Source organism: Podarcis erhardii (assembly GCF_964252035.2).
Source record: "Podarcis erhardii genome assembly, chromosome: 4".
In the NCBI taxonomy this organism is placed as follows: Eukaryota; Metazoa; Chordata; class Lepidosauria; order Squamata; family Lacertidae; genus Podarcis; species Podarcis erhardii.
Genome location: NC_138508.1, coordinates 79,251,526 through 79,265,788, shown reverse-complemented (window position 1 = coordinate 79,265,788; position 14,263 = coordinate 79,251,526). Strand labels below are relative to the sequence as shown.

At 41.3% G+C, this 14,263-nt stretch overlaps 1 protein-coding gene across 1 annotated transcript in view; it reads right to left on the bottom strand.

Moving 5' to 3' along the window:
• Window positions 1–14,263, bottom strand: part of LOC309339809 (parapinopsin-like) — a 42,547-nt gene that overhangs the window by 8,369 nt on the left and 19,915 nt on the right. Inside the window, exon 4 of the mRNA XM_081858272.1 lies at window positions 8,133–8,366. Coding sequence (XP_081714398.1) covers window positions 8,133–8,366 — 234 coding nt within the window. The remainder of the gene's footprint in view (window positions 1–8,132; window positions 8,367–14,263) is intronic.

Sequence of the window (14,263 nt, the reverse complement as noted above, 5' to 3'; positions counted from 1 at the left end):
ACTCTTCAAGAAACGAAAGCTTGAGATTTTCCAGGAGTCGCATTTTTAAAAACAGTGTTTATATACATTTTAACACTTTTGTATTTTCTATTTTGGTTTTATATATTTTTATGTATGCACAGTGTACAGATTTTTCTTGTAAATAAAGTTTGTTTTTGTTTTTTATTTGATTGGATGCCTCAGTCTCTCATTATTTAACATGAGGGGATTAAAATATGTATCTTACAAAACAAATGTTGCCATTAAGGAACTAACTTGTAGGTAAAGATAAAGGGACCCCTGACCATTAGGTCCAGTCGTGACCGACTCTGGGGTTGCGGCACTCATCTCGCTTATACATTCCGAAAATAAGCTAGGTATTAGTCTCCAAGCTACTTTTGATGAATAGCCTTGTGAGAAGTGACCTATCCCTGAGACCTACCGTATTTTTCGCCCTATAGGACGCACCTAGTTTTTTGGGGGTGGAAATAAAGGGGGGGGAATATTTCCCCCCCCAGGCACGGGGCTGGCGCGGGGGAAGCCTGCTATCCACAAGCCTAGGGAGCCACACCTGTCTCCCCAGGCTTGCAGAGAGCTGCGCGAAGCCCGGGCGCGCTGAAGAGCGCCCGAGGCTTCGGAATGCAGGCAGCTCTGCGCAACCTTTGGGAGTCCGGCGCGGCTTGGCGCCGGGCTCCCGAGGGTTGCGCAGAGCTTCCTGAAGCCTGGAGAGCGAGAGGGGTCGGTGCTCACCGACCCCTCTCACTCTCCAGGCTTCAGCGAAAGCCTGTATTCGCCCCATAGGACGCACACACATTTCCCCTTCATTTTTGGAGGGGGAAAAGTGCGTCCTATAGGGCGAAAAATATAGGGTAATTTGATTCCCTCCTGCCACAAGTTACAGAACGGGGGGAAAGGCAAGTGTGAGCAAAAAGATCTATAACTGCTAAGGCATACTGAATTTTTAAAAAACTACTAATTCACAGACCTCGCAAAGGAAGCTCTGTGTTTAAGAAGGCTTCCACAAGCTAGCCTTAAAGGTTTCCTAAAGACTGTTGGCATCGCAAGACTTAACAGCTACCTGGTGTGCTCAAAGGCATGGATAAAGTGTACCAGATCTTGTGCTCCTCAAAAAGACCTCTCTGGAGTAGAAGTCAAGTCCAAATGGGTAAAGGAACACCATTTCCCTCAGTAGAGACCTAAATGATCTAGGCTTATTGGATGAGCATCATCTCACTCACTCTGCCTTCACAGCTCTTAACATCTTATAATCTCTACTTCCATGGCCTTAAATAATACATGGACATTATCATGGCACCAAGCTATTCAGAATGGATAACACACACATGCTTAAAATTACAAGGAAAGCCATTCCCCACACCCCAATAATTTTTACATGGTCTTTAAAAAGATAAAGGCCATAGCTTCTAGTTTTCATGTTGCACTAAATGTAAATGTCTACATTTTATTTCTGAGTACATGCAACTGACTGGTTGTTCTACAGTACTCTTTTCAGTAAGAGCTGTAGTACAAAGGTTAATTTGAAGGGGCACAAGCTTTTTAAATGCCAGTCGTACAACCTGTAGCCCCAGTCACTTTTTCTGAGATCTGAATGGCTCTGCAAAAGGTCTTCAATCCATTCGTTTGTCATCAAACATTAAGAATACCCAGGCTGAACCCAATTAGAATACCTAAGCTGAATCCATAGTCAACTTTGTGATTGTACAAGGTCCTAATAGTCCAGCTTTGCAGACTGCACACTTGCATGCAGGTTTCATCAACAAATCTGATGCCCAACAAATCGCTATTAGTCAACTGCTGATTTATCATTTCTGTTTGTGAACTTATAAATCCGTCTATGTATGAATGTCAGAAGCAGTAATTCATGAATGCACAATTTTAAGTCAACGCCATGTGTTTGAGATGATGGTGGGAACCCTGTAGCCCTCAAGATGCTCTTGGGACAATCCCACCCACCATCCCTGACCCACCATTAATGCTGGCTGGCAAAAACGGAAGTTGGAAGTCCAAGAACATCTGGAACATCTGGAAGTTCTCCATTCACTGCTTTTAAGAGAGAAACTATGAAGGGTGTGTCTGGACTGCATCTATGCCAAATGTTTCCACACTTCTGCTTCCAACAATTTAGCCAACACTTTATTGATTTGTTGCCTGCCCTTCACCCAAAGGTCCCATCATTAAAACACAACGTTAACAACAACAGAACAACTTGTAACCATAAAAAATAAGGCGGGTCCTAACAGTATATACCCAAAGTGTCCAAAGAGGTGCATCTTCAGCACCTTCCTTCAGAAGCCAGATACACCTCTGTGAAGATGGAGTTCCACAGCTTAGGGGTTGCCATGGAATGCCCTCTCCTGGACCGCCACCCTCCCCCAAGCCTCTGAGGGTAGAGACACTACCCAAAGGGCCCCAATCTGAGCACTTGAGCTAGTCTGATGGGAAGGAGGCAGTCTCTCTGATATTTGGGACTTCAAAAGGGCCTCTCAAGATGGGGAAGCTCTGAGGAGAGCTCTGTGCTCTCTCTCTATTCCCCAACAAAACTCACTTGGGAGGATAATGTTGATGCAGCGGTCCCACATTCCCAATAATCCCCTTGTTTGGGTATTCCGCTAAAGGAATCCAGCTGTTGTGGATCCTGTCCAATGCCCTGCTGCTTGCTAGGGCTATGGCATGACCCCCAGTGACATCAGGGGAAGCTTCCAGGTGTATTTGCATCAACAAGCTCCTCCCACTGGTTGTTAACCTTAGGATGACTCCCCGCTGCCCGGGGTGGAGTCATGTATAGATTGTTTGATCCAGTGCCTAAGCCAATGCCACTCACATGCTGTAACCAATAAAGTTGTGGCCTTCTTTAGCCCATTAACCTAAATATACATGTGTCCCTATGTCTTATTTATCTCAAAGCGGGTGGCGGGTCCTTGACTCACAATGAAGGGAATGGCAGCTGCTGGCTCTTGCTTCCACCAACACGGTCATCATTTGCCGCCTTTCAAATTCTACTCCCCTTCTAATTTTGCTGCCCCTAAAATTCTGCCACCCTAGGCAGCTGCCTGATGGTTAAAACTGGTTCTGCTCCCAGACTGGGGCTAGATATGATTGCCAGGGGCCTCTAGTGACATCCTAGACATTTTTCCATATAATCAAGGATAGCTTCAGAAGTGAGCAATAGAATAAATAATTGTGTTTGTTTCCATAATTTATATCTTGTCCTTTGATGCGTGGGCACACTCAGGGTGGCTTGCAAACCTCCAGATACATTTATAGCCATTATACCAGCCGTTAATTTGATAATAAAGTGGATTCCTAATGTTTTCATTACGCATGCAACAGACATTATGCTGTATTTGTGATGCTCTGTTACGTTTTATCGTTTTGTATTATTTATTGTTTGTAAGCTGCATTGAGATTCGTTTGAATCAAAAGTGCCATAGAAATACAATCAATCAGATCAAACATTGTGACAAGCTAACTTTAAACTTAACTTCTGTGCTCTAATGAAAAGTAGCATATCCCAGGGCGGAAGGTCCTCCTAACTAAGGCAAAGTTTCCTTGAAAAATGTCCGTAAGTAATTGTTGGCAGACCCAAGGACTTCTAACATACAGCTTGAAAGAGAGCACTTCACCTAGCTCCTTATCCAACAATACTATGTCAGAATTATTTAGCCAAGCAAATTATGATTGATGGATACAGAATGACATATGCCCATAGGCCAATCTTCAAGTCATCATTTCAACATCCAGCTTCAATTGGAAATGCATTTATTAATGGCAGCGTTTGATAAACAAGATTAGAATACTGTTTCTATAAGAGAAAGTAAGGTTCATTCCAACACTCTAATTCTACGATTCCGTGTGTAAGAGAGAGGGTGGGAGAGAAATAGAGGAGGGCAGGGACCTTGAGAACTGTTCCCCATGAACATTTATTATTATTATATATTTATTTGTAGCATCAGTATAGCACACTGAGCAGGGACACATCACCTGGCCACAGTTTTCTTCACTATGATCAGAGTGTGGTATTCCTATTTAAATTATAACAGTAATTTCTAATTCTGAATCTATAAATATGAGTTAGTATACACAAAGCAATGTTTTCCTTCCTCCTCTCTTTTGATGATGGATTTCCCTGAGTTGTGGGTGGGAAGGGAGTATGCAGGACTATTTACTGTTGTTTTGGGAATGATAATAAGCTGCTTCAGAGGTAATGTTTGCATGCGGGGGAAAGTACAGTGGTGCCTCGCAAGACGAAAAGAATCTGTTCCGCGATTCTCTTCGTCTAGCGGTTTTTTCGTCTTGCGAAGCAAGCCCATTGACAGCTTAGCGGATTAGCGCTATTAGCAGTCTAGCGGCTTTTAGCGATCAGCTGAGAAGCGGCTTATCAGCGGATCAGCTGTTAAGCGGCTTAGCGGCTTAGGAAAACGGCGGAAAAAGCAGAAAAAAACCCGCGGGAACTCGCAAGAACATTTTCGTCTTGCGAAGCAACCCCATAGGGAAATTCGTTTTGCGAAGCGCCTCCAAAACAGAAAACCCTTTCGTCTAGCGGGTTTTCCGTCTTGCGAGGCGTTCGTCTTGCGGGGCACCACTGTAGTCTGTTCTCATGTCAGCACAAATTTGGAAGATAAACAGGCAAACTCCTAAAAGTTTTTTAAGACTTCACACATTTTTAGTCCTGCCATTACCTTGAGATTCATCTTGAACGGTTAGAATGTAAATCTCCTTGGATGATAATGTTGAAAGAACAGTTTGTGTAGGAAGGATGTAACAAGTACAGCCATCCTGTGTGTGTTCTTGCATAACTATTACACACATCTGTGTGTTTTAATGTCAATTACTGTGCTTTCAGAATCAGTTTTACACCTCTTGGAGATGGAAAAGGAATAAAATTATAAGTGTGCTAGAAAAGAGTCATAAAGCCTGTAGGCTGTGGGAAGCAGCTAATTGGGTTATTAAATAGTGACTTAGCCACAGGCTGTCACACTATATACAAAACGAAAAATAACATTAAAAATACAGAATATAATTTTAAATTACAATGACAGGCATCAATTGAGAATAGCAGCATTTAAATATGAAATGCCAAACTTTTAAAAAATTAATTCCACAGACTATTAAAGCCATCACATTTTACAGCCTTGGTAGTTTTATAAAAATTGTCACGGTCAGATTAATTGAAACTTCTATTATAGCTCATTATGAATCAATCATCCTTTCAATCCAGGCCAGTGGTTGCCAAATGTTTTTCCTCCAATAGATCACTTGAAAATTGCTGAGGATCTTGACGCACAACTTAAATTATTATCATTCTTTTTTGTCTGTTGTAGCAATTGTAACGTGCTGTGCTGCACTGTGTGGTTTTTCAAATTGTATTTTCATTGTTTCTTAAATCTGGCCCTACTCATCATAGTCGTAGACATGCCTTAGATTTGGTGTTTACCTCTACATACATGGGTGACCTGAGACAAAGTTCCAGTAGAACAAAAGAAGTGCCATGGTCAGATCACTTCCTGATGCAACTAGACTTCTCTGTGACCCTTCTCCTCCACAGGGAGGTGGGAACCAATTCAAATGGTCTTTCCCACCACTTAATGAATCCAAATGGCTTCCAGAGATCCCAATCCAGAATGAGAGTCCTACACCTTGCAGTTAGTGGCCTGAATGGGCTGGAGAAAATGTACTTTTCCTCTGTAGTTGTACAGAAATACATATTGCACCCTTATATATACAGTGGTATCTTGGTTCTCAAACTTAATCCATTCCAGAAGTCCGTTCCAAAACCAAAGCATTCCAAAACCAAGGCGCACTTTCCCATAGAAAGTAATGCAAAATGGATTAATTTGTTCCAGACTTTCAAAAACAACCCCTAAAACTGCAATTTAACATGAATTTTACTATCTAGCGAGACCACTGATCCATAAAATGAAAGCAATAAACAATGAACTGCAGTCACACAATCAATCAGTAGCTGAACTGGGTTCCACGCAGTCACAAAAACAAAACAAAAAAGAGCCACAAAAATGCAAAATAAATAGCAAAAACAGACAGACCTCAGCGTAACACTCAAATCGGAAATGTGGCACTCAAATCGGAAGCACTCAAATCGGAAGCATAACACAAAACAGAGCACGTTCAGCTTCCAAAAAGAGTTCGCAAAGCGGAACACTTCCGGGTTTGCAGTGTTTGGGTTCCAAGTTGTTTGAGTATCAAGGAGTCTGAGAACCAAGGTAGCACTGTAAAGGGAGGGGATCTTACAGCTAAAATGGGTGAAGATGATGGTGAAGAAGATGACTATGAAAGGATGAATTATGCAACCTTTTTCGTTGTATCTCTCACTCTTCCTTTCGCCCTCTAGCCCTTACTAGTTTTTTTATTGTATTCCTCTTGGTGGAAGGTTGTCTTGGCTCGTTAGTGTGAACTTATTGTGCAGACTCCAAAGATAAGTAAATATTACATAATAATGAAAAAGAGATGAGATCACAGTTGCTACTGCTTTAAATAATATATGAGGTAGTGAAGCATTCTTTTCCTTGATTATCTGACTCTCACAGAAGAATTATTCTTACCAACAGCTCTTGGAAGTCTACATCCCATTTTCAAAATATACTTGCAAGACAAATGAAAGGGAGAGAGGAAATGAGGAGAATATAGTACATTTCAGCAGGTTTCTACCACCGTACTGCCACATCTTTTCAGCTAACTGTTCACATTTTTAAAAAGAATTATGATGATTGGATAATTTCTCTACAACCTGCCATCTTGAATAAGACTATAGGTTGCTATTGTTATTTTATATCCTTTTTACATTAGCGGTAAGATGTCTTGAGTAAAAACCTCCTCTAACGTTTATAAAATCCTAACATGCTGTGTTGAAATTCTAACATTTTAGAACCGGAAGTGAGGTAGCTATTTTTAAAATTATTATTATTTATTCAGTTTGTAGAATTCCCTTCATCTCAGGATTCATAGCATAAAAACACAAAAATACATAACGTAACGAATGAAACAATACCCCCCAAAATGATGTTCGTTAGATCTTTCCAGTATATAGATTTAAATATAACTTAACTGAATTCTGTAGGAACAGTGTGATAGAAATAGCTAACAGTGCACTCATATGAGCCATTGTACTGAGGCAAGAGTTCACAGGGGTGGGTTCAAGGTCTCAGCATTGGGCTGGAGCTGAGGACATGGTCTGTTGTGTTGTAACATTGCTGGGTGAGCCCAGTCTCACCACAAATACGGAAATAGATCTAGAAAGAAACTCACTTGGAGGAATCCTAGGTTTCCTCAAGGATCCTAGATCCAAACATGAAAATGCTTTTAAGAGGCATTCCCACGAGAACCAAGAATATTTCTACAAAGAGTCACAAGAGAGCACCATTCAAGGATGACACTTTTCCACTGGCAAATTAGATCTTGCCTATTTAAGCATGTGACATGCTGACATGTACCTAATTTTCTGAAGGTATATTATTTAAAATCACAATGTATCCCTAATCTGCAAATGGTGAATTCAATGCTTTTGCTCTCGGGCAGGGAGAATGACACAAGAGACTTTCAAGATGTTCAGGGAAAACAACAAGCATGGGTCTATGAAGAGGCATTTTTCCAAGTTTCCGAAAGTCAGTACAAGCAGTTATGATGACAAAGATGAATTTCCTATTGTGGTGTGAAAAGAGGTGATTCGGAGAGATGAGCACAACATACATTACATGCCTGACAACTCTGACAGTGTTGCGATATCTTAATATATTAAGCCCACGCCTTCATTCCACCCCCAAAGCGCCACTCCCAAACTGCTATTATTTACTAGTCAAAATAACTATTGAGCTTATCGCCCAACTAAAGTAATCTTGGTTGTCCTGTGAGTTTTAATCTATTAACTGTGCAATCCTATGCATAACTACTCAAAAGACTATCCCATTAGGTAGAGCGAGGCAGCCACAGAATAAAACAGCAAATTGTTGAGCACCAGCAAAGGTGGAAATTATTTACCTTGCCTTGGGAGGAAAGTCCTCCATTTTGAGTTTTCTGCTTCAGATGCTAATAACTCTTAATCTAAGTAGTCCTCAAACAAAGGAATATTACTTTGGGAGCACAGAAGTCATTTTCCATTACATAACTGTAATGCTCACCTGTTTGTTCATAAGTATGTAGATGACTGGATTGCATACGGTGCTGCTCTTTGCCAGAATAGATGGTATGACGCTTGCAACTGGGGACACCAAGCCTGGTCTACCGAATGTCGCAAGGAGAGCTATAACTCCATAGGGCATCCAGCAAATCAGGTAACAGATGATGGTCGTGATCACCATGAAGAGGACGTGGAATTCTCTTTTACGGGCAGAAGTCTTCCTTATTTTTCCAACCTGTTAAAAATTACAGTGTCTTATTAGTAAGCAGTCCAAAATATCCAAAGTATAGCAAGTCAATTTAAATGGTCAGTGAAGTGTAGGTGGGTTCCCACCAGGCAAGACACAGTGATAACAGCAAGAACCTTTATTGAACAAACAGAACTAAACAACAGGGGCAAAGCAACTGCTTATATACATTTCTGAAGGCCTGGGCCACTCCCACTCCCAACGTGATTGGCTATCTAAACTTCCAAGCTGCAAATCATGACTCAAGAGTTTAAGGGCCAATGGCAGAGGCCCAAATCCAGAAATGTTCTGTGATTGGATATCATTTATCGAATCAGAACACAGGGGCTCAGAATCCTTAGTCCAGACTCAAGCTCAGGCAAACACAGACCACTGAATACATAACAGTCAGGCCCTTGATCTTTTGAGCAGGACCAGCCTTATCATTATGCAGAACAAGACAGGTTCCTCAGGCTGGCTTTTCTTGCAATTTATTGGCTGTTAACTGCTCCCAGATACTGGTTTTAAGCACCCCCACTGCCTCACCCCTGAAACAAATCCAAAGTTAAAATAAAATTGGGTGTCACATGGGATCTGCAAAATACCCGGTACACCAGATTGTTTTTAATTAATAAGCTTACAGGGCAAATCTTAAACATGCCTGCTTAGAAGCTAATCCCATTGAATTAAATGGGGATTACTCCTAAGCAATTGTGCGTAGGACTGCAGCATCATTTTCTGTTTTGGAGCCCCCTTTGGCATTGAATTCATTTGAATTGGCTGCTCTTCACCTTGGAACGCTTTAGAATCTGAACAATGGATGGTCAGAGTTGGCTCCCAAATAGATCCCCAGGGCACTACTAAATGGTTATGTGTGTGTGTGTGTTAATTGCTCAGTTTAAATTGAAAGGAAAATAAAATATTCTTTAAAAGTTGTAAAAAGTTGTAAATATTGTCCCTCTCTTGGAGTTCTGTAGGTAAATGGACTTCTGGAATGGATTAAGTTTGAGAACCAAGATACCACTGTATATATAAGGGTGCAATATGTATTTCTGTACAACTACAGAGGAAAAGTACATTTTCTCCAGCCCATTCAGGCCACTAACTGCAAGGTGTAGGACTCTCATTCTGGATTGGGATCTCTGGAAGCCATTTGGATTCATTAAGTGGTGGGAAAGACCATTTGAATTCAAATGTCCTTGAAAACAGCTGCTGAAGAACCAATCAATCATCGCATGTAAATATATTGTACTACTACCTCATACAGCTCCTAATTAGTGTTATATAACTTCTAAGTCGATATTGTCAATTGGTAGCAACATTCTAGAGCCTGACAAGTGTGCACAGTGCTCACAGATCAGTGCCTGAACAACAATCCTGATGTACAGAAATGGACTATCCCTGACCTGAATCATAGAGGTTACTCTTTGGAATGTCTTTAATAAATAAGATGCAATGTCTAAGTAGAGGCACTGTACACTGGCACCTATTTTCTTTTTTTTAAAAAAAAAACTGGTTCCAACTCAAGCAAGTACCGTATTTTTCGCTCTATAAGACGCACCAGACCATAAGACACACCTAGTTTTTGGAGGAGGAAAACAAGAAAAAAATATATTCTGAATCTCAGAAGCCAGAACAGCAAGAGGGATCACTGCGCAGTGAAAGCAGCAATCCCTCTTGCTGTTCTGGCTTCTGGGATAGCTGCGCAGCCTGCATTCGCTCCATAAGATGCACACACATTTCCCCTTACTTTTTAGGAGGGGAAAAGTGAGTCTTATAGAGCAAAAAATACGGTATGTTCATTTGCCCAGTACAATCGATGTTAACATTTCATACTGCAAACAGGAAACTGCCGTCTGAATGCCCACACCCCAAACCATATATTAATATTTACCTAAAAAAGCTGCCTAACACCTAGGCAGACTCACTGTTCCATCTGTTTTTGTACTGCCTACACCAGGCATGGCCAAACTTGGCCCTCCAGATGTTTTGGGACTACAACTCCCATGATCCCTAGCTAACAGGACAAGTGGTCAGGGATGATGGGAATTGTAGTCCCAAAACATCTGGCGGGCCGAGTTTGGACATGCCTGGTCTACACTGACTGCAGCAACTCTCCAGGGTATCAGACAGGGAGTCTCTCCCAGACCTACTGGGAGATGTTGGGGATTGAACTTGAGATGTATAAAGCAACTGTTTCTGATTATCTGTTCCACCATCTGTGGATTCTGAGAAGGTGAAAGCAGCTACTGGGGAGGGGAGAGGCCAAGACCAGTCACCCTGAATGGGCTCACACTGTTGACTCATAATTATCGCAAGGCAAGCACTTTCACATCACACCGACACTCCTCATGTTGGGCCTTCTGGGGTTGTGTTTACCAGCATCCATCAGAAGACAAAGCATTTTGGAACATCACAGAATCAGCTTACTTACAAGAACTTTTGTCAGTGTGTGACTTTCAGAATTGGCCTGAGCCTTGTTAAGAAAAGCATGAACAAGTGGAGACTGCAATAAAATGTTGCAGAATGTACTCTTGTTCAATGTTCTATCTAGCCATTTCCCCTTTCAGGATATTCTAGTCCCACTTTCCCTCTGTCTCTTGATTATTTGTGCCTTCCTCACCCAAAGAAACTCAGCATTCCATGGCCACTACTACTAATAATAATTTATTGTTTATTATTTATTATTTATTATTTAAACCCCACCCATCTTGCTGGGTTTCCCCAGCCACTCTGGGCGGCTTCCAACAAAATATTAAAATACAATAAAACAACAGACATTAAAAACCTCCAATCATCATTGGATTGGGGAGCGGGTTTCCTCATGAAATCACCCCCAAATATTTTAATACTTCTGTAAACCCTAGGGTTCTGACAACACTGTATACCCTAGGGTTTACTGCAAGTATGCTCCCTCTTGTTTCTGAGCAGTCTTATTTTAGCGACACAGCCATTCTAACTTGGCACCCAAGTCTGTTATACGGTATATGTAAGGTTCTTGTATGTGTCTGAGGCACTATAGGGCAATATAGAGTGAGAGGCACAGAGTAAGCAAGTCTTCAAACTTGGCCTGAATTCAGTCTTCGAGTGCTCACAGCGAAAGCAGGCAAGTTACAAGCAGCATAGCTGGGCCCCCTTACAAATATAGCTTGCAGGAAGAGTTCATTACAGAGGCACAATTCCCTCTGGGCCCACCCAGAATTCTGCATTTGCCCTGAAGCAAAATTTTAAAAAAATCCATTTACCCACAAACCAAAATAGATGCATTTATCCCCAGAGAGACATAAACTATCAGGAAGTCCCAGGGTTGGGGATCCTGTCACAACGCATTCATCCAACCAACGCTCAAGAAACAACGAAGTTCCTTCCGGGTCTCCCATCCCAGCAACAACTGGTTGCCAAGTGAGATTATACAAGCTCCTTTAAACAGATGCAATCCTACGGTGCTTCCTTCTGTGTCTGCATTCAGCTACTCCCTCTAAGGAAAAGAGAGGCTTTCTCTGATGCGCCTAAGCATGTGCCGCTAGCAAGACATCCCTAGATTCTTTTTGACAGGTGAAACAACTGCAACAGGTCTCTAAGGGAGATAAAAGTGAGGAACACAAGGAAGCCATCAGGATTCAGCTCAGATAGCCTCTGAGACCTGCAGCGGCAGGTACTATCACAATAGCTTTAGAAAGCGGAGATGAAATATTCCAGGTAAAAACATAGCCAGGATGAGACATCAACCACCAGCTTTCCCCCCATCTCGCAGCTGTTAGACTACAGGTGAAACTCAGAAAATTAGAATATTGTGGGAAAGTTCATTTATCTCAGTAATTCAACTTAAAAGGTGAAACTGGAAAATGAAGTCAGCATCCCCATAAAACTCGTCTGCGGAAGGAAGCATAAAGTGCCCCCAAATCTCCTGGTAGACGGCTGCGTTGACCCTGGACTCAACAACAGTGGACCAACACCATTAAGTCCAGGGTCAACACGGCCGTCTACCAGGAGATTTTGGAGAACTTCATGCTTCCTTCCGCAGACGAGCTTTATGGGGGTGCTGACTTCATTTTCCAGCAGGAATTTGGCACCTGCCCACACTGCCAAAAGTACCAAAACCTGGTTCAATGCCCATGGGATTACTGTGCTTGATTGGCCAGCAAACTCGCCTGACCTGAACCCCATAGAGAATCTATGGGGCATTGCCAAGAGACAGATGAGAGACATGAGACCGAGCAATGCAGAAGAGCTGAAGGCTGCTATTGAAGCTTCCTGGTCTTCCATAACACCTCAGCAGTGCCACAGGTTGATAGCATCCATGCCACGCCACATTGAGGCAGTAACTGATGCAAAAGGGGGCCAAACCAAGCACTGACTACATATGCATGCTTCTACTTCTCAGAGGTCCAATACTGGTCTATTTACAATCCTTGTTTTGCTGATTTCATTTAATATTCTAATTTTCTGATATTGTTAATTTGGGGTTTTCATCAGCTGTACGCCTTGATCATCACAATTATAACAAATAAAGGCTTGACATATCTTGCTTTGCATGTCATGAGTCTATCTCATATATTAGTTTCACCTTTTAAGTTGAATTACTGAAATAAATGAACTTTTCCACGATATTCTAATTTTCCGAGTTTCACCTGTATCTCCAAAAGAGAATATTTCCATTTAAAGGAAATGTGTTTATATTAACAAGCAATTTGTGTGTGGTAACAGGTAAGGATTCCTAAGAGGATACGAAACACTGAGAAGTTAAGGGATCAAGGGCTTTGAGGTGAGGAATCCTCATGTGCATTTAAGCACAAGTTCCAATATTGCTGCCACTCAAATGTTAGAAAGTTCAAACAAATTTCTTTGCTTACTATTCTGTGGGTAATTTTCCTGTGGAATTATTGTTCTGCCCTGTTTGCTCTTTAAGGAAATTCTTGCTAACAGGTACAAGGATGTATTATACTGGAAGCATCACCAGGGGTTTATGGCTTGGGTCAATGGCATATAGTACACAGACAGAAGTATAAAGCCAGAAGAGATGTCATTTCCTAGTACATGGAACATTAATGTGTTATTTGTGCATTCTACTGTAAAGAGTGGCACCAGACAGAAAGTCCCCTTTCCTTTAGTAACAAACAACCCCTAGAGAAGACAACCTCTCTTTGCATTCAGCCAAATACAGTATACAATAAGAAATGAATTTTCTTATTCTTGTACACATCCAGATTTTTTTTTAAGTGCACAGTATACACAAGAGACTTCTAACAGAAGTAAAAAGTGGTTTTTTGAATGAATATGGACCTTTGAAATGGCTAACGCCACAATCCTAAGCATGCCTACTCATAAGTAAATCCTAATTCTGTTGAATTCAATGGGGCTTACTCCCCGGTAAATGAGGTTGGGAGTGCAGCCTTAATTAACAATTAAAGTCTGTTGTTAAGAATTCTGTGCCACATTCTCACAAGATACTGTGAGTGATTTCCAATTAAGACGTACTGAGTAGCTCCACTGAAATCTGTTCTTTTGGCTATTGCCATATGGAACATAGTGCAAATAGTTATGTACAAAATACACACATCCGTTATGAAGGTTATACACATGTTTTAATTCTAGTTTTGCCCTTTTTAAAGGCAGTTTAACGAAGTTTATTATTTCCCCTGAAATAAACACCATATGACTTAGCAATAAACAATCCGGAAAAATCAGTCTGATTATAGCAGATCCTAATGTCCTACAATCTTGGCTTTGAAATGTTAGAGCGCTTTGTGAATATTGTAGGTTCCTATTGGGCAGATATTTAATTCTTGAAGGTATTCAGGTAACAGCTTTTGCTCTGACAGGAATCCTCCAGGAGTTAGCTCCTGAAATCAAATATATCATCTAGCATTACTCATAGCCCTAATTTCAAAATTCTCATGCAAAGG